Source organism: Leptodactylus fuscus, chromosome 6, assembly GCF_031893055.1.
Source record: "Leptodactylus fuscus isolate aLepFus1 chromosome 6, aLepFus1.hap2, whole genome shotgun sequence".
NCBI classification, from domain to species: Eukaryota; Metazoa; Chordata; class Amphibia; order Anura; family Leptodactylidae; genus Leptodactylus; species Leptodactylus fuscus.
The window spans coordinates 111,216,967-111,244,338 of record NC_134270.1 but is presented as its reverse complement, the minus strand read 5'-3'; the positions used below and the strand labels follow the sequence as shown (position 1 = coordinate 111,244,338).

The window sequence follows — 27,372 nt, the reverse complement described above, 5'->3', positions numbered from 1 at the left end:
ACCTGGTCGTCCTAAGAGATGGGACGTCCACGATCTTCTTCCACGAACGGATCTAAATAGCATGGCAATTTGCCATTGCGTTGGATGCCTTGGTAGAGTGGGGAGCTTATTCCAGAGGGGCATCACAGAGGTGCTTGGAAGCATTCAAGAACTGGGAGAAAAGAGCAACTGGTTGTCCCTGGAGAGGTCCTTCTGAAGCTGATTGGTCTAGGAAATGCAGGCCTTGCTGACCCAAGATGCAACAAAGGAGGGCTACAGGGAGGAGCTAGCCACAACAAAGGCAACAATAAACGTTCTGGTTGTATTCAGAGGGTTATTACTGAAGAATATCCCTCAGGTTAGGGTCAGAGGGGTATTATATTATCCCTCTATGTGACAGAGATCAAAAGTATAGTATGCGCTCTGATTTTTAGGAGAGGGGATAAAATGGACAGAAGTTCATAACAGCCCATCTCCTGGAGTCATATACAGGTTATGCACAGACGATGATGAGATATTATTGTCTTTGCAGTCTGCAGCTCTGCTCCTTCCCCCTCCTTCTACACACAGCTCTAAAAGATGCTGTCAGAGGATTTAGGGGGGAGGACATTTTAGAGCTCCATATATAAGAATCCATCATGGCTAGGATATGAGCTTGGATTCATTATAAAGATGGGAGCCTCATCATGATAGCCCTTAAAGATTCAGAGTGATCTGCTTTTAAAAATGCTGTTAGGAATTGAGATCTGCATTGGAATCTCAATGCCGAATAGCATTTTCATCAGCTAATTGCTCTGGATTTGTAAGGACTATCATGATGATCTTGGTATCACTGTAAAGATAAGATTCTCTTCGCCCTAACTGATCCTGGGATATCGTCAATAGTAGCAAGGATGTATTAGATACATAATCTGCTACAAAAATGCCATCCTGGCAGGACATATAAATATGTGGATGGCAGATAAAGGGTTGAAGGAAACTAGCTTGGGCATTTACCTTTATTAGTTGTACAATCACCAGACAGACTAATTTTCTCTCTTTGACGCGTAGACATTGGATGCTTTTTGTTTAAACCCAGATATTTCTCTGTGAGATTGGGCAACCTATAACCAATAATACAGAGTAAGTGGGGAAATAAAGACTGGATGTCAATGCTGAAGTCATTTCTATTTAGATTTGCAAAAATACATTCATATGACATGGTAAAATAATGTTCAGTGATTCTGCCATTGATGACACTAGGCTGTGAGAAACACACTTCTAATAGTGTGTAGATATCGTGCTGAAATGAATGGCATCAATTTCTCCAGAACCCAGGCACATAACAGGAAAGCTGATGAACTCAGCATACTGTTGGATTTCTAGCAGTATATATGCATGAGGACATGAAAGGTCCTTTTTAAGACTTTTAAGAATTTTTAAACTACTTATATTTGCAAAAGTGTTTAACTTTTAATTATCTACAAATATAAATATGATTATGATGTTCATGGTAATACCTGTTTAAGTTAACAGCTGATTGCTGGGGAGAGGTCTGTAGAGCCTTGCAGGTCCCCAGCAGAAAAAGTGCAATATTATATGGCACCAAAGTGAACTAAATGGCAACTTAGCATACATAGAGCCCTGGTTCATAGAGGAAGTTCCAAGTAGGGTGTCGTCCCTTTGAAGCTTATGGCACCAAAGCAAACAAAGCACCAAAGCAAACTAAAAGTTAACATAGCATACATAGAGCCTTGGTTCATAGAGGAGGTTCCAAGTAGGGCGTCACCCCTGGTCACTGGGGGACACAGCACCATGGGTATTAGTCCGATTGCTAGGAAACTGACAGTACGAGAAGGAAAAAGCCTGTTAGCTCCAATTCCAAGCTATACCCCTCTCACAGGCACTGTGTATAATCATTTTACAGCAGCAGTAGGAGAGAGATACAAAAAATGGAAAAAAGAAAAATGGAATCATTATGTCCTGAACTCGAAAATGCTCAAGCAGGAACATTCGTCTGCCAGTAAAAAACAAGGTTGGGATCTGTGTCCTCCAGTGAAAACGTCGAGAATAGGATTTTATGAGAGGAGAAAAATCCCTCAATTTCAATGGGGGACACAGCACCATGGGTATTAGTCCGATTGCTAGGAAACTGACAGTACGAGAAGGAAAAAGCCTGTTAGCTCCAACTCCAAGCTATACCCCTCTTACAGGCACTGTGTATAATCATTTTACAGCAGCAGTAGGAGAGAGATACAAAAAATGGAAAAAAGAAAAATGGAATCATTATGTCCTGAACTCGAAAATGCTCAAGCAGGAACATTCGTCTGCCAGTAAAAAACAAGGTTGGGATCTGTGTCCTCCAGTGAAAACGTCGAGAATAGGATTTTATGAGAGGAGAAAAATCCCTCAATTTCGTCTAATTCACTGGGGGACACAGCACTATAGGATGTCCTAAAGCAGTCTCAGATGGTGGGAATTACACGGCCATGCGAACCACTAGCGCACAGCCACTTGTGACCCAAACTGGTGTCGAGAGAGGCCACAGAATTGATCTTGTAAAATATTGTGAAAGTGTGGATGGAGGCCAAGGTGCCAGCCTTGCAGACCTGGGCAGCAGAAGGCTGATGCCGAACATCTTAGGAAGCTCTAACATCTCTTGTGGAATAAGCCGTCACATGGAAGGGAAAAGCCTTACCGTTAAGCTGATAGGCTTCCTTGATCACAGCACAGATCAATTGTGAGATGGAAGCAAGCCCTTCCGAGGGCCTACAGGAAGGATGAACAAAGCGTCCAAACGTTGAAAAAGATCAGTGTGAGACAAATAGACCCGAAATGCTTGGAAAACATCCAGGCAGTGAATATAATGGTGATGTGGATGCTTGGGGCCTGAACAGAGGGATGGTAAAATGTTGTCCTCGTCAATGTGGAAGGAGGAAACAACCACAGGTAGAAAGGTCGTGGCAGACGAAGGACAATCTTATCCCTGTGGAAAGGAAGGCTGCCAGAAAGGGCAGCCAACTCGGAGACCCTGAGGATGTAGGTGATGGCCACCAGAAAAGCAACATTCTAGGACAGGAGGTGAAGAGGGATATCCCTCAAAGAGCTACACTCTCTCTAGTAAAGTCTTCAACTGAGGGAAATGCCAGAGTCTTCTGAAAATCAATATAGAGAGCAGAAATCTGTTCCTTAAGGGAAGAAAGACCCAGACCGTGATCCAGACCATGCTGAAGGAAAGCCAGAATCCTGGGAAGACAAAGTGAGAGCGGAGGACATTTATTACTCTTTACACCAGCAGACGTAAGCCTTCCAGGTGCGATAGTAGATTTTAGCTGGTTGCAATTTTTGGGCTTTGAGCATGGTCTGGATAACTGGCTCCGAAAAACTATGATGCCTCAAAACGTCGACTTCTACAGCCATGATGTTAAATGCAACTAAGGTGAGGATTTCACCCCACCTTATGTTAGCCGCGCTTAACGGCATGGCTGTAGAAGACGAGATTTTGAGGTATCATGGTTTTTCGGACCGGGCCAATCTGGTACCAGGATAGCTGAAACCCCCTAGATCTTGAGTTTACAACGGAAAAGAAGAAGAGGAGGGAACAGGTACAGAAGACTAAAACCCGACCAAGGAATCACGAGAGCTTTGTCGGCGATGGCTCAAGGATCCAGAGACCTGGCCACATAGTGGAGGACTTTGTGGTTCAGATGGGAGATGTCAGATTTCCCCCAGTGGGAACACAACTGAAGGAAGATCTGCTGATGAAGGGACCACTCACCTGGCTCGAGTTTTTCTTGACTTAGGTAAATTGCCACCCAATTGTCCACACCTGCAATGTGGATCATCGAAAGGAACATGGCGATCAGCCCAAAATAAGAGAACAAGAGGCCTCTAGAAGGTCCGCACAGCTCTTCGTGCCACCTTGATGGTTCAAGTAGGCAACCGTGGTGGAGTTGTTGGTCTGGACTCTGCATGGATGTCCTTGGGGGTGAGAGATCCAATGAGACAAGGCTAGAAAGATGTCAATCAGTTCCAGCAACTCAATCTGGAAGGAGGATTCCCCCTTTTACCACAGGCTCTGAATGATCAAGGTATCGAAGACCACTCCCCAGCATGAGAACCTGGCATTGGTGGAAATCACCTGCCAAAGGAGAGGAAAGGATATTCCTGGGGAGGAAAGCAACCAAAGAAGATCTTGACAAACCTGAGAAGGCAGGAGAATCAGGCTGTTTAGGAAAGCCAGAGATTTGTCCCAGTGGGCAGAATTGCCAACTGCACAGGGAGAGAGTGGAACTGAGTGAAAGGAATGGCTTCGAAGGTCGAGAGCATCATGCCCAGGACCCGCATGCAGAACGGAAGAGTGCAAAGAGCGTTCCTCTGAAGACAGGACACAGTGGACCAAAGAGACAGAATCTTGAACTCTGGGAGGAGACTCTTGTCCTGGTGAGTGTCGAGGATCATGCCCATGAATTCCATGCGTTGAGAAGGCACAAGAAAACTTTGTCTCATTGGTGAGCCAGCCAAACCAGTGAACATGGTCCAAGGTAATCCGTAAGCTGGCCAGATTGTTCGACTTGGGGGAACATCAGAAGGTCATCCAAATATCTTATCACAGCGACACCTCTGGAGCAGAAGATAATCATGAGAGCTGCCTTCACCTTGGTAAATACTCGGGAGCATAGACCAGCCCAAAGGAGAGAGCGACAGATTGGAAATTTTGCAAAACGAAGAAAGCGCTGATGGAATTGCATGATGGGGATATGAATATAAGCATATTGGAAGTCGATGGACAAAAGGGATTCGCCTGACTCCAGAGATGCCACCATTGACCGCAGAGACTCCATGAGGAACCTGTGGACACGTACAAACCTTTTGTTCAAGTCCAAGATGGGATGAAGAGAGCCATCCTTCTTGGGAACAGTAAACAGGTTGGAAAAGTGGACCAGGAAACGCTCTGTAGCGGAAACAGGGACGATAACTCCCTGCTGCTGAAAAGTGGAGAGAGCCTGGACAAATGTGGTCGCTCAAGCAAAGGGTAAAAGGCAAATTGGATGAAAAAATAACTTTCGCTTGGGAGGGCGGCCACTCAACATCACCTCTCGTGGAAGGATAGCAGTCGTCCCACCATCCAGGAGGCCCTGAGTGGGGAAAGACCTTCATGAAGAGGAGGGCTTGGAAATGGAAGGCTTGGAAAACTTGCTGAGGGACTGCCAGGCAGGTCTGGGCTTGAAAGAGGGCTTCTTGAACCAGGAGTCCTGGGAAGAATGTCCTCTGGAGAGATGGAGCTATAAAAGGAGCAAAAACTCTAAGAACATGGCTGACGCTTAGGGAGCCTCTGGGGGAAGAGAGAGGTTTTTTTTCTGCTATAGCTTAAGAGATGGGGTTTCCAAAAGGGAAAAGGGAAGGGCCACTACCACCTTCTTGGAGGTGGACTCTTCGTTCTATGAATGAATCCAAACTGTACAGCGGATAGCCAATGGTTGGCTGCTTCCTTGGAAGATCAGCAAGCTGCTTCCAGTGAGGCATTGCACAAATACTTGGAAGCATTCAGAATTTGAGAGACAAGCAATTGGTTATCCTGGAGGGAGGCTTCATCGGAAATATTTTTCTTTAGCTGTTTGGACCAGGAAATGCAGGCTTGCTGACACAAGAAGCAGCAAAGGAAGGCCAAAGGCAGAAGCCAGCCATTATGAAAGCTGCCTGGGCAAGGGAGTCCACCTTCTTGTCCAAGGGATCACTTAGAGAAGCGGAGTCTGCTAAAGGCAGGATGGTAGCCTTAGAAAGCCAAGCTATTATGGGGTTGACTGTGGGAGGATCTGACCTCTTAGAAACACACTGGTCTGGGAAGGGATGTTCTCTTTCCGACTTCCTAGTAGAAGACAGTAGAAGGTCTAGGTAAAGTCACTGTTCTTTCAAGATGTGGTCAAATGCCCCGTCGTTGGAAAAGACCAGAGGAGAAAGGTGACTGTAACAAAAAAAGATGTCTTCTTGAGAGGCAATATCAGAGTCCTCAGAGATGTGAAGAGTAACTTTGAGCACATGGATGAGCTCCCATGTAGCAGCAGATATACAAGTGCCTGGCCGATGCTCCGGGTCTGAGTCAGAGGTGTCTCCAGGAGAAGACCAAGCAAGGGAAAAAAAAGAGTTTCTCTTTTGGTGGAACCAGAGGGTAACGAGGGGCGAGTTGGCTCTTCACAGGACGACATGATGGAGGGGGCCCAGGGCTGTGTAGTTGCCAGGGAGGCCACCTGACTAATGCCCAGAAAAGCCTGGGAAATTGGCAGGCCTAATTGAGGAAAAAAAAACACTTACCAATCTTCTTCTTATACTTACCTGTCTGGCGACTTCAGGCGCCGCAGGGTCATCTCTTTGTTGGACCTTGCACATGGAAGTGGGGTCACCAGCGAGTCGGCCGCAGATGCAACAAGTGGAGACCGGTCACTACCGATGTGCTCTACCTGAGTGCTGTGCCCACAGGAGGATACAACTAGTGTAGTGCACACACTTAAGACCCCCCCCCTGCACCTGAAAAAAAAAAAAAAAAAAAAAAAAAAAATAGAAGCCTGGAGGCAGAACCAACAAGTTGTTTTTTTTTTTTCTTGGTGTCAGTCTCCTAGCGGCCGGGCTAATACTCATGGTGCTGTGTCCCCTAGTGAATTAGGGAAGAAAGAAATAATACATTCCCAAGCTTAATGATATTATCTAATTATCACCAGCCACTTTTATACTAATGCTAGTCTGATGATCAGAAAGCAGTGCATACAGAAGAAATGTAGTACTGCTTGCTAAGCGTTATTTGATTGGCCAGCATTTAATACTAAATTTCTCCTTAGAGAAATTTATTATTTGCAGCAGCTCTCTGTTATGATTTATAAAATGTGTCCACAAAAACGAACAAGGAATCATGAGGAGTCTAATTCATTCTCTATTGAACTCAATATGAAAAAAAAATGTAGGAACAAACATATGTATCCCAAAAAACATACTTTTCCTTTTCCATTTTTTCAAACACTGATGGAGAATGAAATGATTAATTGGTACAGAAGAATATACATTGCAATATACTGTGCAATCGACACAATCAAATATAGTATGCAAATATATTAGTGTTTATTCATCTTTACTGTGGTATAATGTTCAACACTAGTTAGACTAGTCCAATGATATTTCATACTTCATATTTCCTACCTATATTACATACACTAATTATTTGTATCACTAGGAAAGGTTCATCATTCTGGCACAAAGTACTAAAATGTTTCACATAACTTTGCTTAAATTATTCAGATACATACAGAAAAGAATTGTTTCCAACAGTAAACTGTGTGTCAGGCACAACCTCCACTTGCTCATCTGAAAATAATAATAGAATAGAACATTATCAAATAATTTAGTAATATAAAATATAAAAAATTTATATTTGTTCATGAGAGTTTCTTGATTGAGAAAACAGTTGTATAGTTTATAATAAAGCTGATGTTAAAACAGTTTTACCTCCTTTTGAAAGGTTTGCATCGTCTTCCTTGGACTGTACTGTTCCTTTGTTATAAGTGGTACATTTCTGCTAAGCATACATAATGTTTTGGTTACTAAATGTAACTTCTAGGACAAGCTGACCGGTAATTTTTATGGTTGGTCAAGAAAGCTGTGACTAAAATGTGCTAGACAGAAAGCATTCCAAGATCCAAAAGAAAATATACAGAGCATTGTGGACACACCTTACAGAATCAGTAATGTTTACAAACCTTCAGTGATGCAATTTGGTTTGTGTGCCTTGTGTACTCCTGTATGTTTGGAATTGGATTCATGTTTCTTTTAGCAGAGCTTATCATTTCTAGAGGTACTTTTATTCTTTCTCTCCTTGATGTTGCTGCAAAACATATCATGCCACGTGAAATAGTTCAATATAAAGAAGCTATCACTTCTGCAACAACCATTCTACACAATACAATTAAAAAGAACACCTTTTTTTAACTCAGCATCTTGCTACAACTGTCTGTTAAATTCTACAGGGTATGAAATATGCAAATAAGGCTTCTTTAGTGGAAAAGAGGAACTTGCTCTAGTGTCACCTTTTAGAAGTTGGCTCCACATAGATGAGTGCATGGTATTTAATAAAACCTAATAGTATAATCTGGGAATAACAGCCAAATCAGAATAAAGGGATTTTTCTAATTACAATAAAATCCTTTTCTTGTTGTATACATTGGGACACACAGCACCATGGATACAGACCTGGCCACTAGGAGGCTGACACTAGGAAAAGCAAAGGATGTCGGCTCCGCCTCTAGGCTACACCCTTTCCACCGACACCGTGCTAACCAGTTTGTACCACAACAGTAGGAGTGAGACACTAATAAACAAAAAGAACACAGATCCAACAACCACCATTATGACCTGAACCACAGAACGGACAGAAACGGCCGGGACAGAAACAACCAAAATGGGTAAATAAAACAAGAAAAGGATTTAACATTGAGTATAAAATCCAATTTTCATGCTTATTTCATTGAGGGACACAGCACCATGGGATGTCTTAAAACAGTCACAGAGGGTGGAAATTACGTAGACATGTGAGCATCCTAGTGCATAGTCGCTTGCAGAACCTTACAACCCAAGCTGGCATAGGTAGAGGACACAGAATGATAGAATCTGGAAGAACTTGGAGAAATTGTGGACAGAGGCCCAAGTGGCAACTTAGCAGACCTGGGCGGCAGAAGCCTGATGCCAAATAATTCAAGAGGCTCCGACAGTTCCCAAGGAGAAAGCAGTCCCATGGAGAAGCGTTGGCCTATTCATGAAGCGATAGGCCTCCTGATAGACTGCATCCACTTGGAATGGAAATCTTGGAAGCAGCCAAGCCCTTGCAGGAAGAACCATCAAGATGTCCAAACAATGGAGAGAGAAAAACAAACTGGATTGTCCGCACAATATCCAGGTAGAAGAGAGAGTGCTCATGTGGGAACCTGCGGTCTGGGCAGAGAGACTGGATTCAGCGCACTGTCAGCTTTCTAGCAGTATATAAAACCGCATGTGCCCCAAGTGATGAAAGGTCTTCTTTAACCTAAACACCCTTCCTCCACCATTTTAAATTACTTACTTTAGCAAAAATGTATATTTACCCACATTCCTGGGGTACAGTTGCATAACTAGGAATGGCTGAGCCCCTAGGCGAACATTTGACATTCCCACCCCCCCACGTGTAGACACACAAACTGCATTCCTGCACACAATTTTATGCCCCATAGTGGCCCCTGTGCACAGTATTATGCCCTATAGAGGTCTTTGAACAGTATTAGGCCCCATAATGGCCCTTGGGCGTAGTATTGTGCCCCATTGTGGACCACCCATGAGCAATTATTATACCCTGGGGTCTTTTCAGACTCCAGAGTATAATGAGCAAAGACCCAGGGGAGGATACAAACATAAAAAACACTGTTACTTACCTCTCCCTGGCTGCGACGCACTCTCCACTGATATCGTCCATCTTCAATGATGGACCAAACATCACGTGACCCAGCCCTGCATCGTGACATGAGCCCAGCCCACATGAAGTCTAGGACGTCACCAAATAGGCCCGAAGCCTTTCGAAGTACAGTAGAGGTAAGTAATACTGTTTTTTTTATGTTCCCTCACCTCTCTGATCATTATTATAGTATATAATATTATATATTATTAAAGGGAAATGTTCGTTGTTGTACCGTGTTAGCCAGTGGGTTGGAAATATAAAAAAACACGAAAACTTGGTAATCTTCAGTAGTTGATACCTTTTTAATGGCTAACTCATAATGATGACAAATGGCTAACGTTTCGAAGCGCAAGGCTCCTTTGTCAAAGCAAATTTAAAAACATTTTTGAAGGATGCATATATATATATATATATATATATATATATATATATATATATATATATATATATACACAGAGCAGGCACAAAGGGTGTTAGATTTCAGGAGGAGGGGGGGGGTTGTTAGTAGTTGGTGAGACAATGTAAGCAATTGGTGGAGACATTTGCTAGAGACAATGTGGTAATTGGTGGAGACAATATAAACACTTACAGGTCCTTGTCAGATCACACACTACTGTAAAAAGACATGAACCCCTGTGATGCATTAATCCCACACTCTAGTGTCCGAAACAATGTCATGAATTTATATTCATGTATGCGTCTTTCTCTCTTAGATCTGAAATTCCCTCTCAAAATCAGAATTTTCATGTCATTGGTAATGTTGTGGTCCCCCCTGCAAAAATGTTTTGACACGGGAAGGTCAGATCTTTGTTCTTTAATAGTATGGCGATGTGAGTTCATGCGCAGTCTAAGTTGCTGTCCGGTCTCTCCAACATACAGATTATCAGTGGAGCATTTGGTACACATAATTAAATACACTACATTGGATGTGCTGCAGGTGAAGGTACCTGGAATGTTATATTCCTTGTTCGAGTTTGGTATCTCTATCCTGTCAGTGGTCAGTATGTGGGGGTAGGTTTTGCACCTCTTATTCCCACATGGAAATGTTCCTGCGTTGGTTGGGGATGTTAGTGAGCTACTGACCATCATATTCCTGAGGTTTGGTGGCTGTCTATAGCACAGGAGAGGGGGGTCCGGAAATATGGATGTTAGACGGTTGTCTTTTTGTAGTAGTGGATGTAGTTTGCGTGTGATTCCTCTCAGCGTCTCCAGGTGGGGGTTATAAGTGACAACCAGGGGCACTCGGTTGTTCTCCTGTTTGGTATTGTATCTTAATAACTCCGATCTTGGTATCCTGGTGGCTCTGGTGATTTGGTTATCAATCGTTCTTGGATGGTAACCCTGCTTCAAGAATGTGTCTCTGAGGACTCCGAGGTGTTCTTCTCTATCTGCAGGGTTAGAGCATATGCGATGGTATCTGATGGCCTGGCTGTACACAATAGAGTTCTTTATGTGTTTCGGATGAAAGCTGTCCCATCCTAGGTAGGTTGGTCGGTCAATCGGCTTCCGATACAGTGATGTCTCAATTTTGTTGTCCTGTATCTTGATGACTGTGTCTAGGAAGTTTATTTCCGAGAAGGAGTGATTGAGCGTCAGGTTGATGGTGGGATGGAATTGGTTGAATAGTTCATGGAAGGTTTTCAGCTGTTGTTCAGACCCAGTCCAAATGATTAGGATATCGTCAATGAATCGGTAGTAGGCCAGGGGCCTAATGGTGCAGGTGGAGAGGAAGTCACTCTCAAGCTTGGCCATGAAGAGATTAGCGTACTGTGGCGCCATTTTGCTCCCCATTGCGGTGCCAGTCTGCTGTAGATAGATACAGTCACCAAAAGAAAAGTAATTGTGGGTGAGGATGAATTTCGTGAGTTTCACCACTGATTCAGCGCTCATACCTCGCTTTTCCATGAAAAACTGGCAGGCGTTTACACCATCCTGGTGTGGGATGTTGGAGTACAGGGATTCTACATCCATGGTGGCCAGGATGGTTCCATCTGGAAGGGGACCTATAGTGGATAGCTTATTTAATAGGTCTGTGGTGTCCTGAAGGTAGCTGGCTGTATCCTTCACTAGGGGTTTCAGAGTGCCCTCCACCCATCCAGAGATCTGTTCAGTGAGTGTCCCCACACATGAGATGATCGGTCTCCCTGGGTTCCCAGGTTTGTGTAGTTTAGGGAGCATATAAAAAGTTCCCATTCTTGGGCTTGTTGGTATGAGGCTGCTTAGGCCTTTGGCTCCATCAGTTAGGCCCGAGATAACTTTTTTCAGTTTTTTAGAGTACTCCACTGTGGGGTCTGAATCTAATTTAGAGTAGTAGTGCGTGTCATTCAGCTGTCTGTGTGCCTCCTGTATGTAGTCTGATGTGTTCATCATGACTATAGCGCCACCCTTGTCCGCTGGTTTAATGATGATGTCGTTATTATTTCTCAGAGATTTTATAGCCCTTCTTTCCTGGGCAGTGATGTTAGACGGCAGGGCTTTATTTGTATCCAGTATAGTTGATTTGACCATGTGTCTAAAACAGTCTATATAATTATCCAGAACAAAATTTCGTCCAGTTGGAGGTGTCCAATCAGATGTCTCCTTCTTAGTTAAGCTGTGAACCTCTGAAGGGGTGGGTTGGGTCTCCTCTGTGTCATCTGTGTCATGAAAATATTCTCTCAGGCGCAGCCTCCTGAAAAAATCCTCCATGTCACTGCACAGTTCAATTTTGTCCATGGTTTTAGAAGGACAAAATGAGAGTCCCCTGGAGAGTACCCCAAATTCTGCTTTGGTGGGTTCATAGGTGGAGAGATTGATCACACAGTTCTGTGTTTCCAAATCAGCATGTGTGTGATTCTGGTTGTTGTTAGGTGTATATCTTGCTTTGTGTGTGTTCTTGTAGAAACCTGCATCACGTCTCAGTCCGTGGAGTTTCTTTCGCTTATTGAGGATCAGAGATATCTGCAGTTCCTCATAGTGTTGTAGTAATGTTATCCTGGAGCTCTCCTCGATATTGTTCCATTTTGTTGTAATTTCCTTTTGGACTTTGCTCTTGATGCCGTAGAAGAGATGTATGAGATGGTTTCTGAGTCTCTCTGAAGTTCTATAACACAAATTTTGTGCATAGTGAGTATTATAGGTAGATGCGATGGGGTTTGTGAGCCTGAGTCCTTTAGGAATTAATTTCTCCTTTTTGCATTTAGATAGAAAAAAGATGTCGCTGTCCAGTTGTGCCAGTTTCTTCAGAAGTGTCTTTAGGTCCATGATGGTCCGGTAGATTCTGGTATCCTCCATTTGGTAAAGGGAAATGTTCGTTGTTGTACCGTGTTAGCCAGTGGGTTGGAAATATAAAAAAACACGAAAACTTGGTAATCTTCAGTAGTTGATACCTTTTTAATGGCTAACTCATAATGATGACAAATGGCTAACGTTTCGAAGCGCAAGGCTCCTTTGTCAAAGCAAATTTAAAAACATTTTTGAAGGATGCATATATATATATATATATATATATATATATATATATATATATATATATATATATACACAGAGCAGGCACAAAGGGTGTTAGATTTCAGGAGGAGGGGGGGGGTTGTTAGTAGTTGGTGAGACAATGTAAGCAATTGGTGGAGACATTTGCTAGAGACAATGTGGTAATTGGTGGAGACAATATAAACACTTACAGGTCCTTGTCAGATCACACACTACTGTAAAAAGACATGAACCCCTGTGATGCATTAATCCCACACTCTAGTGTCCGAAACAATGTCATGAATTTATATTCATGTATGCGTCTTTCTCTCTTAGATCTGAAATTCCCTCTCAAAATCAGAATTTTCATGTCATTGGTAATGTTGTGGTCCCCCCTGCAAAAATGTTTTGACACGGGAAGGTCAGATCTTTGTTCTTTAATAGTATGGCGATGTGAGTTCATGCGCAGTCTAAGTTGCTGTCCGGTCTCTCCAACATACAGATTATCAGTGGAGCATTTGGTACACATAATTAAATACACTACATTGGATGTGCTGCAGGTGAAGGTACCTGGAATGTTATATTCCTTGTTCGAGTTTGGTATCTCTATCCTGTCAGTGGTCAGTATGTGGGGGCAGGTTTTGCACCTCTTATTCCCACATGGAAATGTTCCTGCGTTGGTTGGGGATGTTAGTGAGCTACTGACCATCATATTCCTGAGGTTTGGTGGCTGTCTATAGCACAGGAGAGGGGGGTCCGGAAATATGGATGTTAGACGGTTGTCTTTTTGTAGTAGTGGATGTAGTTTGCGTGTGATTCCTCTCAGCGTCTCCAGGTGGGGGTTATAAGTGACAACCAGGGGCACTCGGTTGTTCTCCTGTTTGGTATTGTATCTTAATAACTCCGATCTTGGTATCCTGGTGGCTCTGGTGATTTGGTTATCAATCGTTCTTGGATGGTAACCCTGCTTCAAGAATGTGTCTCTGAGGACTCCGAGGTGTTCTTCTCTATCTGCAGGGTTAGAGCATATGCGATGGTATCTGATGGCCTGGCTGTACACAATAGAGTTCTTTATGTGTTTCGGATGAAAGCTGTCCCATCCTAGGTAGGTTGGTCGGTCAATCGGCTTCCGATACAGTGATGTCTCAATTTTGTTGTCCTGTATCTTGATGACTGTGTCTAGGAAGTTTATTTCCGAGAAGGAGTGATTGAGCGTCAGGTTGATGGTGGGATGGAATTGGTTGAATAGTTCATGGAAGGTTTTCAGCTGTTGTTCAGACCCAGTCCAAATGATTAGGATATCGTCAATGAATCGGTAGTAGGCCAGGGGCCTAATGGTGCAGGTGGAGAGGAAGTCACTCTCAAGCTTGGCCATGAAGAGATTAGCGTACTGTGGCGCCATTTTGCTCCCCATTGCGGTGCCAGTCTGCTGTAGATAGATACAGTCACCAAAAGAAAAGTAATTGTGGGTGAGGATGAATTTCGTGAGTTTCACCACTGATTCAGCGCTCATACCTCGCTTTACATCTCTTCTACGGCATCAAGAGCAAAGTCCAAAAGGAAATTACAACAAAATGGAACAATATCGAGGAGAGCTCCAGGATAACATTACTACAACACTATGAGGAACTGCAGATATCTCTGATCCTCAATAAGCGAAAGAAACTCCACGGACTGAGACGTGATGCAGGTTTCTACAAGAACACACACAAAGCAAGATATACACCTAACAACAACCAGAATCACACACATGCTGATTTGGAAACACAGAACTGTGTGATCAATCTCTCCACCTATGAACCCACCAAAGCAGAATTTGGGGTACTCTCCAGGGGACTCTCATTTTGTCCTTCTAAAACCATGGACAAAATTGAACTGTGCAGTGACATGGAGGATTTTTTCAGGAGGCTGCGCCTGAGAGAATATTTTCATGACACAGATGACACAGAGGAGACCCAACCCACCCCTTCAGAGGTTCACAGCTTAACTAAGAAGGAGACATCTGATTGGACACCTCCAACTGGACGAAATTTTGTTCTGGATAATTATATAGACTGTTTTAGACACATGGTCAAATCAACTATACTGGATACAAATAAAGCCCTGCCGTCTAACATCACTGCCCAGGAAAGAAGGGCTATAAAATCTCTGAGAAATAATAACGACATCATCATTAAACCAGCGGACAAGGGTGGCGCTATAGTCATGATGAACACATCAGACTACATACAGGAGGCACACAGACAGCTGAATGACACGCACTACTACTCTAAATTAGATTCAGACCCCACAGTGGAGTACTCTAAAAAACTGAAAAAAGTTATCTCGGGCCTAACTGATGGAGCCAAAGGCCTAAGCAGCCTCATACCAACAAGCCCAAGAATGGGAACTTTTTATATGCTCCCTAAACTACACAAACCTGGGAACCCAGGGAGACCGATCATCTCATGTGTGGGGACACTCACTGAACAGATCTCTGGATGGGTGGAGGGCACTCTGAAACCCCTAGTGAAGGATACAGCCAGCTACCTTCAGGACACCACAGACCTATTAAATAAGCTATCCACTATAGGTCCCCTTCCAGATGGAACCATCCTGGCCACCATGGATGTAGAATCCCTGTACTCCAACATCCCACACCAGGATGGTGTAAACGCCTGCCAGTTTTTCATGGAAAAGCGAGGTATGAGCGCTGAATCAGTGGTGAAACTCACGAAATTCATCCTCACCCACAATTACTTTTCTTTTGGTGACTGTATCTATCTACAGCAGACTGGCACCGCAATGGGGAGCAAAATGGCGCCACAGTACGCTAATCTCTTCATGGCCAAGCTTGAGAGTGACTTCCTCTCCACCTGCACCATTAGGCCCCTGGCCTACTACCGATTCATTGACGATATCCTAATCATTTGGACTGGGTCTGAACAACAGCTGAAAACCTTCCATGAACTATTCAACCAATTCCATCCCACCATCAACCTGACGCTCAATCACTCCTTCTCGGAAATAAACTTCCTAGACACAGTCATCAAGATACAGGACAACAAAATTGAGACATCACTGTATCGGAAGCCGATTGACCGACCAACCTACCTAGGATGGGACAGCTTTCATCCGAAACACATAAAGAACTCTATTGTGTACAGCCAGGCCATCAGATACCATCGCATATGCTCCAACCCTGCAGATAGAGAAGAACACCTCGGAGTCCTCAGAGACACATTCTTGAAGCAGGGTTACCATCCAAGAACGATTGATAACCAAATCACCAGAGCCACCAGGATACCAAGATCGGAGTTATTAAGATACAATACCAAACAGGAGAACAACCGAGTGCCCCTGGTTGTCACTTATAACCCCCACCTGGAGACGCTGAGAGGAATCACACGCAAACTACATCCACTACTACAAAAAGACAACCGTCTAACATCCATATTTCCGGACCCCCCTCTCCTGTGCTATAGACAGCCACCAAACCTCAGGAATATGATGGTCAGTAGCTCACTAACATCCCCAACCAACGCAGGAACATTTCCATGTGGGAATAAGAGGTGCAAAACCTGCCCCCACATACTGACCACTGACAGGATAGAGATACCAAACTCGAACAAGGAATATAACATTCCAGGTACCTTCACCTGCAGCACATCCAATGTAGTGTATTTAATTATGTGTACCAAATGCTCCACTGATAATCTGTATGTTGGAGAGACCGGACAGCAACTTAGACTGCGCATGAACTCACATCGCCATACTATTAAAGAACAAAGATCTGACCTTCCCGTGTCAAAACATTTTTGCAGGGGGGACCACAACATTACCAATGACATGAAAATTCTGATTTTGAGAGGGAATTTCAGATCTAAGAGAGAAAGACGCATACATGAATATAAATTCATGACATTGTTTCGGACACTAGAGTGTGGGATTAATGCATCACAGGGGTTCATGTCTTTTTACAGTAGTGTGTGATCTGACAAGGACCTGTAAGTGTTTATATTGTCTCCACCAATTACCACATTGTCTCTAGCAAATGTCTCCACCAATTGCTTACATTGTCTCACCAACTACTAACAACCCCCCCCCTCCTCCTGAAATCTAACACCCTTTGTGCCTGCTCTGTGTATATATATATATATATATATATATATATATATATATATATATATATATATATATATATATGCATCCTTCAAAAATGTTTTTAAATTTGCTTTGACAAAGGAGCCTTGCGCTTCGAAACGTTAGCCATTTGTCATCATTATGAGTTAGCCATTAAAAAGGTATCAACTACTGAAGATTACCAAGTTTTCGTGTTTTTTTATATATTATTAGGAAGAGATCAAGGAGTGTCCACCAGCAGAAACATGAGATCCTTGTACCAGGCCCAGTGGAGCCAATCTGGAGCCACCAGGATGACTGGAATCCCCTCGGTCTTGAGAGAACCCGAGAGAAGAGAAAACTCGCGAAAGTCTGACCAGGGAATCATGAGAGTGTTGGCAGCAATGTCCCAAGGGTCCTAGCTATGTAGTGGAGAAGCTTGTGCATCAGACGAGAGGTGAAGAGGTTGACATCCAGTGTGCCAGACCAGGAGCACAAGTGGAGAAAGGTCTTCTGGAGAAGCAACCACTCACCAGGTTGAGATTTTCTTGGCTTAGGTAGTCTGTCATCCAATGGACAGTAGGTTAAAACTGTCTTCATTATTATAGCTGCAGAGGTTGTGAGAGGTGTGTTTCTTAACACGGATGGACGTCATGCGGATGTGGATCAGTAGCCATGTTTTTCTGAATGCTTCGTATATTGTTGTGGTATACTACTGGATTCTCAGCATTTACAGGTGCAGTCTATTTAGTGTTTTTATTTTTTTTTACTAAGGCTCCTATATAAGGTTATATATTCTCTAGTGACACCACACATTGACGAAGAAACATCCAAAACATGTATTAGATGATGGTGTCCAGGCTTACACCTTCACACTTGTCTTGATATGGGTATGTGTACTACTGGTACTTTTGATTCAGTTCATGTGTTTTTGTGCCTTTATTAAGCTACTAGTGTATATACTATGTACAGCAATTCTTTTATAGACTGATTAAACATACGGAGATCATTGGTACTGTTTATCCCCAGGGTTGTTTACATACATATTATATATTGTGAGAAGGTGACAGGCAGGGTGCTGAAACATCACTATATCTCCTCCAGGGTTTTAAAGGGGTATTCCCACGTCGCATACTCAACAGTCTTCACTGCTGTAAAATCTTCTTTCTTCCTGGTTTCTTGCATCATTTGGTGGGCTGGGTTTCACATGCAACCTGCCGTTTAGCTCCGCCCCAAATTAGCGTGTAGCCCCGCCCACCCATATTGGACTATGAAGTACAGGCAGGAGCAACTCCATTCTGTGTTACATACAGAAACTGCTTGTCTCTGCCATAATGAACACAATTGAATTAGCTAGCCTGATAACTGGGATAACAGAAGACATTCAGAAATGAAAGCAGCTCCTCTCCCCTATCTGAAAGCAGGAAGCTAGGTCACGTGGTGTAGACACAGGAATAGCTAGATACACAGGCTCGCTCCCGTGCACTTAACCCCTCCTCCCTCCCCCCTGAGAGCAGGCAAATGCATCACTTGACTTTTGAGCAGATAAGTCAAGGGCTGTGTCAACAATGAATTGAATAAAGTAAGATAGTGGACAAACAAAGCAGTTTTGCTGAAGCAGTGTATTTAGGAAAAGTCTTACATCCACATTAACAAGCAGTATAGATAGGATCCTTGTGATGGGACAACCCCTTTAACTTATGAGTGGTCCAGTGTGGATCTTGAGAAGCCCTCAGCTCCAGGTGTGAATCCTTGGCTCATTATTGACCCAGAAAATGACTGCAGATTCTGCAATCCAATGCAGATCCAGGAAGTAAGAGGAGGTGTATGGGTCTGCCCTGATCCAACCTCATCTTAACCAAAGGGTACTGGCGGGTGATGCTCACTAAAAAGGAGAGGAAAAAACTGCAATTGTCACCCCAAATGGTTTATCTAAATATGTGACTTTGCCATTTGGGTTACATGGGGCTCCAGCAATCTTTCAGAGATTGATATACAGGGTCATTAAGCCCCACCAAGGGTATGCCTCAGCTTATTTAAATTACATTGTCATCTTTAGCAATTAATGGGTGAAAATACAGCCCCTGCTTTTAAATTAAAAAACAAGTAAGAGCTTTCCTGTGATTTGTTGGCTGCTATCGCAAGTTTATTGGGATAAATATAACAGTCCGTGGAGTCTCATCTTCCTCTTGTTTGGTGACAGCTGGACACGTATTGGGCAGCGATCTCCACAGTGGCCTCTTCTTCTCCCAGTAGGATGTAGAGTTTCCTCTTCTCGTCTGCAGATATGAAATCTGGGATGTGGGCAGAGAGTCTTTGGTAGTAGACGGCCCTCACAGCTGAGTATTTGGTGCAGTGTAGCAGGAAGTGGGTCTCGTCTTCTAGGGCCCCCTGGTCACAGTGCTGGCACAGTCTGTTCTCCCGTGGTTTGTACGTCTGCCTGTATTGCCCCGTCTCTATCTCTAGGTTGTGGTGAAAATAGATTTTGCTGCACACACTGTTTTGTGATCAAAGGAATATAGAGATTTATTTTACAATATAGTTAACGCCTTTTGACACAATGCAAAATATTGGCATAGAAAGACAGGCTAGATCAATTGGATATGACGTTTCGGTCCTTAGACCTTCATCAGACGCGATCTAGTGTGGTAGCAGGATCAGTATAAGTGTCAAGGCAAGTATAAGTGCCTTGACACTTATACTGATCCTGCTACCACACTAGATCGCATCTGATGAAGGTCTAAGGACCGAAACGTCATATCCAATTGATCTAGCCTGTCTTTCTATGCCAATATTTTGCATTGTGTCAAAAGGCATTAACTATATTGTAAAATAAATCTCTATATTCCTTTGATCACAAAACAGTGTGTGCAGCAAAATCTATTTTCACTAGTACATTTGGGTCGAAGGACCTTTTTTCGCTAGCACCACATATAATTTTAGAGTGTGCGGTACCATTGACTTTTTTGCTACTATCTCTAGGTTGTGGGCGCTCAGTCTGTACCGGCTCAGGGTCTGTCTGTGCTTGGGGTGACAAGCCATAAAGGAATGCTCTAAGCGGCTGCAAATTGCTTGCATCTGTTTACATAGAAAATTGAAAACAAACTGTTGCGGATCTGTTGTTAAAGGACAGAATTGTGTAAAAGAATAACATCTTTCTCTTTTCACTGTTATGTATTGTGTATTTATGTTACAACTGGTTAGCATGGTGTCTATGAAGAGGTTATAGCCTAGAGGCGGAGCAGACATGATTTTCCTATTGTTAGCCTCCTAGTGGCCAGGTCTATACCCATAGTGCTGTGTCCCCCAATGAAACAAGCAACAAAAGGAAGCTACCTTCCAAAAGGTGGCACTAGAGCAAGTTTTTCTTTTTTACCAAGAAGGTTTTATTTGGATATTCCATGCCGAGAATTCTTAGTAACACATACATGTTCTAAAGAGTGCCTGAACACATTCCGATGGCACCTCCCTTATTAGACATATTACCCCTATTAAAATGTATCCATCATAAGCTTTTCCACCTTCTAGAGAGCCTACACTGTCTGCAGTATTTTCATCATAGAAGTGGTTGCAAATCTGTTGCCATCGGGCGAAAATCGCACTTAGCTGACGAAAAGGATTTGGTCACTAATTGTATGCTTGAACTTGAATGGTGGTTCATCAAAGAAAGCCGAGCAGGTATCATTGCTGCCCATCAGAAGACAATAGGGTCACATCTGCTGCCATTACAAGTCTCTTGTTCTTCATTGATACAGTACATCACAGAGCTGCACTCATATTGGTTTTACAGAGTAAATCTAATGAGTGGTCTTTTCAAAGCGGTTCCCAATGAAAAATTATCTCAAAATGTTGGTCTTTGGTTGGATAAGGGAGTGGCCTATTATACAGAGACAGCTTCCATAGAATATAATGGTAGAAAATTCAGTCACTGAGAAAACTGGACTTTAAGAGTGGTGTCTTCTCAAACGATTGACGATTTCTTTGCAATGCAATGCAATTGCAAAGGTCTGATCACTAATGCATTGCATTAGTGATCAGACCTTTGCAATTGCATTGCAAAAAATCGTCATTTCTTTTGAAGGCAGGTTGCCTGTCTGTAATGTATTACGGGGGGGGTTAATAAATGCAAAAAAAAAAATATATATATATATATATATATATATATATATATATATATATATATATATATATATATATATATATATAAAAGTATTAAAAATTCAAATCAACCCATTTCCCTAGAACACATATAAAAGTATGTAAATACTGCGAACCACATACCGTACTTAGGTATCCCTGTGTCCAAAATCGCCTGCTCTACAAATCTATAAAAATATTTTTATACTGTACAGTATTTAATAAATGTTAATTTTTTATATTTAGCAATATATGTGAATTCTTCTTTGAAAAAAATAAGACACCCCCTGAAAATAAGACATAGCGCATCTTTGGGAGCAAAAATTAATATAAGACACCGTCTTATTTTCGGGAAAACAGGGTAGTTGAAATAAAGGAAATATATTCCATACTTTTGCTTATGTGAATTTAGGCAAAATATTGCATGGTGAAACATGCGCATGAGAACACATGTACAAGCTTAAAATATCACTTTAAGTAACTTTAAAAATAAGGAAAGAAGTTTGACTTACATTTTTTTGATGAAGAATTAACCTTCTTCACACCACAAGCCACAGAAATATTTATTGATGCTTCGGAAACTTTACTTCGACTTGGAGTGACTAACTAAATATACAGCAGCACAAATACGTTATATATACATACATACAATATATATACTTGTGAAGGTTATTAACAATATAAAGTCACAATTTTTTTCAGAAAAAATAAACTGCAAATTACAGTAATCTCTACTTGTATCAGCGAAAGCTAGGTGGGTCAGTTGAAAAATGTGGTAGAAATGATGCAGATATACATATATTAAATTCATACAATATACCAACTTTTTTTGCACTGTTGACAGGTTACCTGCATGTGGGAATACAAGGGGTATGTTTCTGCAACATGTATTTGTGAACAATACTTCCTGTATGTAAGCTGCCCTTTTTTGCAATGCTTTATGTCCTAAATTCTTAACCTTTCATAAGCCATATTTCTAGGGGTAGGTAGTCACACCGACCTTATACCATGCTGTCTATAGATTACACTGTGATTATAGCTCTTGTAATTTGCTGCAAGAGGGATGGAGTCTATAGACAAGCAACTGTTCTAAGTGATATACTTCAAAGACTCCTTTGACTATAATGAATGTACGACAAAGCATATTTTTACAGGCACAAAATTGGCAACAAACTGTCTTAAAAGTGTACACCATAGTATTTTTATGAAATCATTTAATACTAAATTTCTACCTTTAATCCAGAGAATACAAGACTTCTAGAAAACTAAGAATGAATCTATATTACAATTATTTGCTTGCTATAGCACCCCCTGCTGTTCAAAATGTATAGGTGTCTGGACAACTTAGTGAGCATGTATCATTTCTATACCCATTAGAATACAGGACAGCTTCAGCAGTATTCTCAGTGAAAAATGAAACCATACTGTATCCTTGTTTTCCAAAATGATTTTTTACAGATTTGTTTTAAAATATGGCCATAGTTTTTTTTTTTTAACTATTACTATATGTCCTGTATTATGTGTCCTGGTATACCTTTTTTGTTAATTAAAGGGGTTGTCAGGGATAAAATAAAAATGAACACCTAAACTAAACCCCCTCCACTTGCCTAACGTTTAATTTACTTAGTTTTTTTTAAAAAATAAATAAATGTATAATTACCTCGATTGCCAGGGTGGTCATGTGACCGTCCCAAGCACACTTTCCAATAGTCTGGTGAGGTCCTGTTTCCATAAACGGAACATCACAAATACTCCCCTCCTCCATCCCATCATACTTACGTGTTTCCTCTCTGGGACAGCTCCTCTTCCTCTTTGACTCTGCTGGCGCGTGCGGAGGTGCCCTCGACACATGCGCAGTAGAAATGTCACTCCGTCTCTACTGCGCACGTGTCAGAGGCACTTCTGGCCTGTACACACGTCTTCAAGTAGAGTCAAAGAAAAGGAGGAACCATTCAAGAAGGAAAGTATAGAGAGGATTAAGTATGATGGGGTGGAAAGGTAAGCTCAGTTAGTTATTTGGGAAGGGCTAGTAGTGGGCAGGACAGCTAATGAGACAGGGAGTGGGTGTAAGGGAGTGAAAGGGGGTGGTGGTGTGAAAGGGAGGTAGTGCGAGTCATCCTACAACTGACACCAGGAAGCTACATAGCATGTAAACAAATGCAGAGGATGAAAGGATCTCCCCAGAGAGACTCAGAAATCACTTAAAACACTGCTAAACATATTTGGGTGCACTTACTAACCCATTAATAGAATTATCAGACCTTTTAAAAAAAATAAAAAATGTTTTAAAGTTTTTTTGCCTGGAAAACCCCTTTATGGAAAGAAAAAACAAGTCCTTAGTCAGATCAGAGAAAAGCCAGGCTTCTGGGGAAAAAAATGGGGAGCATATGGAATTAACGACTTTAAAAAAAATATTTTTTTGTCTGTAAAACCCTTTAAATGTTATCTTGTTGTGGGGACTGCCATGTTTATTAGCTTCAGTGAATGTGTCTCTGTATGACACCTGCACGGGCATGAGACAGTAGGGCACACTATCTCCTTTTTTGGTGTTTTGAGGCATATGCAGCTTTCAGCAACCCTTCAGAGGAACTTAAAGGGATTGTCCCATCAAAAGCGAGGGGGGGGGGCTGAGTGCTCGGCAGCAGTTCTGAGCTGTGTATGTCTCTGCCACAGACAAGTAACGGAGCTCCTCTGATAGGGGAGGGGGTGGTGAGTGCTCCAGTATTTCTGAGCTGTTTTATCTCCTGCTCTTCCACTTATCAGTCGGTTTAATTGAATTTGGCTGATAAGGGCTGAGATAGAGAGTCCATTACCTCTGTATGTAATGCAAGCTGACTCAAATCCAGCTCTGCTACATCAGCTTCTACATCAGCTTCATACTGTGGTAATTCATTTACAACCAATCCCTCATTACTGACTGCAAAAATAGCAGAGCAAGTGAAACCCCGCCCATCAATGTACCGAGAAAACCAGAAAGTGAAGAGAGCACACAGCATGAAGGTTGGTGAACTAGAGAGATGGGAATACCCCTTTAATTCCACAGGGAAAACCTGTTGGCATATTATTGAATACTGAAAGCCGCTGCTGGAATAGCTATGATGAATTCCGGCAGCAGTTTCCAACAACACAGGGAATGTTTGGAGCAGTAGAGACAAAAGGGAAACCAGAATGGGGGTGCCCAGGAGTTTTCAAGTAACACAAAGGCTTACAGATAGAGTTATATTGAGTGTATTGGCTGGATAATGTATTTATGTCGTGATGACGGTTTCAGGTTTCTTTGCGGTGTTAGGTGGGTTAGTAATTGTATTTCTGCCCATGGGTACAGTTTTGCAGGGCAGTAGGTGGGTAATACAGTGAGTATGTGCTGTATAAAGTGAATAGGAATGAAGGGGAGCAAATACAGTGATTCAGGTTTCATAACATACAATGCAAATCCCCTCACAAATAAAAGCCCTCAGAGTGCAGTGAAGCCAAGGTCAATGTACTGCATTTCAGATGCATGCATACTGTAGTGAAGCAAAGTGTATGAAAATAATTTACAAATTTGCTCTAAAATGTATTTTGACTGTACGTATTGATATTTGTATTGAAGGCACCTTTAAATGGGTTGTTTTACAAATAGGTATGTAACATAAGATCATGTAAAATGCATCATTTTTTAAGTAAATTTTCAATTATTTTAAAAAAGTTCCGTTTTCTAGATATTGCTGTATCTTACTTGTTATAGTGCCTGCTTTTGTTTTTTTTAGTGAGACTCCAATAAAAAAAAAACAACTTTAAAAAGCCCTACCCTACATCACAGGTAATGAGGTGATTCTTGCTAACGCACATGCCAACTTCTACGTATTAGGGCACTAGAAGATCCTTCTTGTCATAAGATTTTCTGAAAAAAATTATTCCAACTTAAAAATTTTATGTCTGCTTAACTGCAAAATTGAATGGTTAAATCATGGGAAAACCTTAAAATTATTTATAAAAAAAAAAAAAAAAAAAAAGAATAGCCAAGTCCTGCAGGTTTGTTGGTAGTGTATACTAATCTTAAAGGGGTTGTCTGAAACTGTGATACTGAGCTACACTTTTTCTTAGGCAATGGCATAAGGTCTATTGTTCACATGGCCATGCTGAAGCTGTCCCATTTAAATGAACTGGACCGAGACCTAACATCAAATACAGCCACTGCACAATATATGGCTCTGTGCTTGGTAAGTCATGAAGTGGCTACAGCAAAAAAATATCAAAGTCCCACACAACCCCTTTAAAAGAACTGACTACCCTTTGGCTGACCTCAGTTCACATTTTAATATATTGCAACACAGCCAAGTCACATTCCAGCCTGAATCTGCAATGTAATTCTCGGTGGTGACAACAAGTGTCTATTTTCACCTTTTGTTACGCATACACCCACTCCATATGTCAAGTTCATGATTACAGACTGAATTACATAGATGTTACCTTTGCAGGGTCTCTGGAACGGTTTTCTTTGCAAACTTGCTGGTTAAGAGATGGCGTAGATAAAGAAGGCTGTTTATTCATACCAACATCACCAGTATCAATCACTTTTACTTCCTTTGCAGAAGAAAAGGACCCCTGACTTTCAGGAATAAGAATCTAGAACAAGTCAAATCGTTATCAATAAACTAATAAAGAGTGTGTTTGCTTGTTCACCCTTAAATGCCTGAAAAAACAATACCCAACTAGTAATAACCTAGAACTTGGCAAAAACATGAGATGAAAACGAACTAAATACATCAATGTGTGTCTCCTGACTTTTCTTCAATAGCAGATGCGGAGGAAAAAAAGGATGAGGTATATTGGATTTCAACTCACCAATGGTTTGTTTTCAAGGGACATATATCGCCCCCAGATGTGTCAGGCAGTGACTTATTCCTCTCTCCTTATTTAGAACAAATGCACAATAAGCTGAGCTGATCCCGATGTGCATGGAGAGTTGGGAGAATTTGCTGTTGGCAGAATCAGCATTTGGTTGACAGCTATCTTAAGTGTTTGGCCAACTAATAGCCCATGAAAAATGCACCTCTGTCGTCAGGATGAGAAAATCATTTCACCATGTCCCTCATTCTATGGTCTAATGATACAACAAAGTAAAAGTGTCTCTAAGAAGCTGTAAAATTTACAATGATGTACCCTACAACTTATTTGATCATTCAGCCACAGCATCCACTTATACATGTACTGTACAGTATGTTAAATTCAGCTAAATGTGCATGTTCGTTTCAGTTGAGAGAGGGAGAAAAAAACACTACCTGACAATGTATAGTATGTCCTCTGGCACAGCAAAGAATCATGCATTCAGAAATCTAGCTTAAGCTACGTTCACACTTGTGTTAGAGCCTCCAGGACAAAGCATGGTCTCCATCATCATCCACTCATCAAGACCTTATTGGCGTATTTGTATTTTCTTGGTGCTATGGCCACAGTTTGGTAAAATAAAGAATGGCAAACTGGACAGACACAACTTGTGCTGAGTATAAATACAGATAGGATCCGCAGCTCTTGTTCAGACTAAAAAATGACAGAAAGGCTATGATTAAGAGACTTAGTGTCTTGAAACGCGTCAGCCATATATGTAAACAACTAGCGTTTTTTTAATCACGTTTATGTTTTCTTCACTTTTTCACTTGTTCGTCATGGTTTCTGTACCGTATTTTTAACATGAAGGAATAAAGGATATTTTTTAGTCTGAACAAGAGCTGCGGATCCTATCTGTATTTATACTTGGTATTGGATTGTCTCCTTGGAGTCCAGGGGAAACGGATCGAGCACCTTGAATTCGGACCGGTGAGCTGTTATACCATTTTTTCTTTTGTTTAAATTTACAACTTGTGCTGCTCTGGATACAACATTCAGTTTTAAATTAGTCATGTTTGGGCATAATGATAGCTGTGATGTTTCACATGCTGTATTCCAAAATCCACAATTCAATGACAGCATTTGGCAGAGTAAAGGAAACTTTACAATGGCATTCACAAATACCTGGAAATGTTTTTTTGACAGATTAAAATATTTTATATTGTAGTTATATTTGCCCGTGAATAGCTAGAAAGAACTATTTAATATGAAAGATTTTGCCTGGTTTTGGGATTCTTCAGCAAAGGTCAATGAGGTCTATGTTGTGTCAGAGAAAACAACCAAGATCTGAGAGCAAAATATATAAAGCCATTATTTTTTGGCTTGATGGAGTTGTAGGCTGAGGGATCTTTAAATACACAGATGCAGAGAAATAGACTTAAGTATTGTTA

General features: G+C 41.8%; 1 protein-coding gene across 1 annotated transcript in view; it reads right to left on the bottom strand.

The window, feature by feature from the left end:
- Positions 1–27,372, bottom strand: part of SYCP2 (synaptonemal complex protein 2) — a 139,972-nt gene that overhangs the window by 81,644 nt on the left and 30,956 nt on the right. Inside the window, exons 16-22 of the mRNA XM_075279062.1 lie at positions 25,565–25,720; positions 21,625–21,718; positions 15,251–15,263; positions 7,704–7,818; positions 7,453–7,519; positions 7,254–7,311; positions 976–1,082 (exon numbers count right to left, since the gene is read on the bottom strand). Of these exons, the coding sequence (XP_075135163.1) occupies positions 976–1,082; positions 7,254–7,311; positions 7,453–7,519; positions 7,704–7,818; positions 15,251–15,263; positions 21,625–21,718; positions 25,565–25,720 (610 nt within the window). The remainder of the gene's footprint in view (positions 1–975; positions 1,083–7,253; positions 7,312–7,452; positions 7,520–7,703; positions 7,819–15,250; positions 15,264–21,624; positions 21,719–25,564; positions 25,721–27,372) is intronic.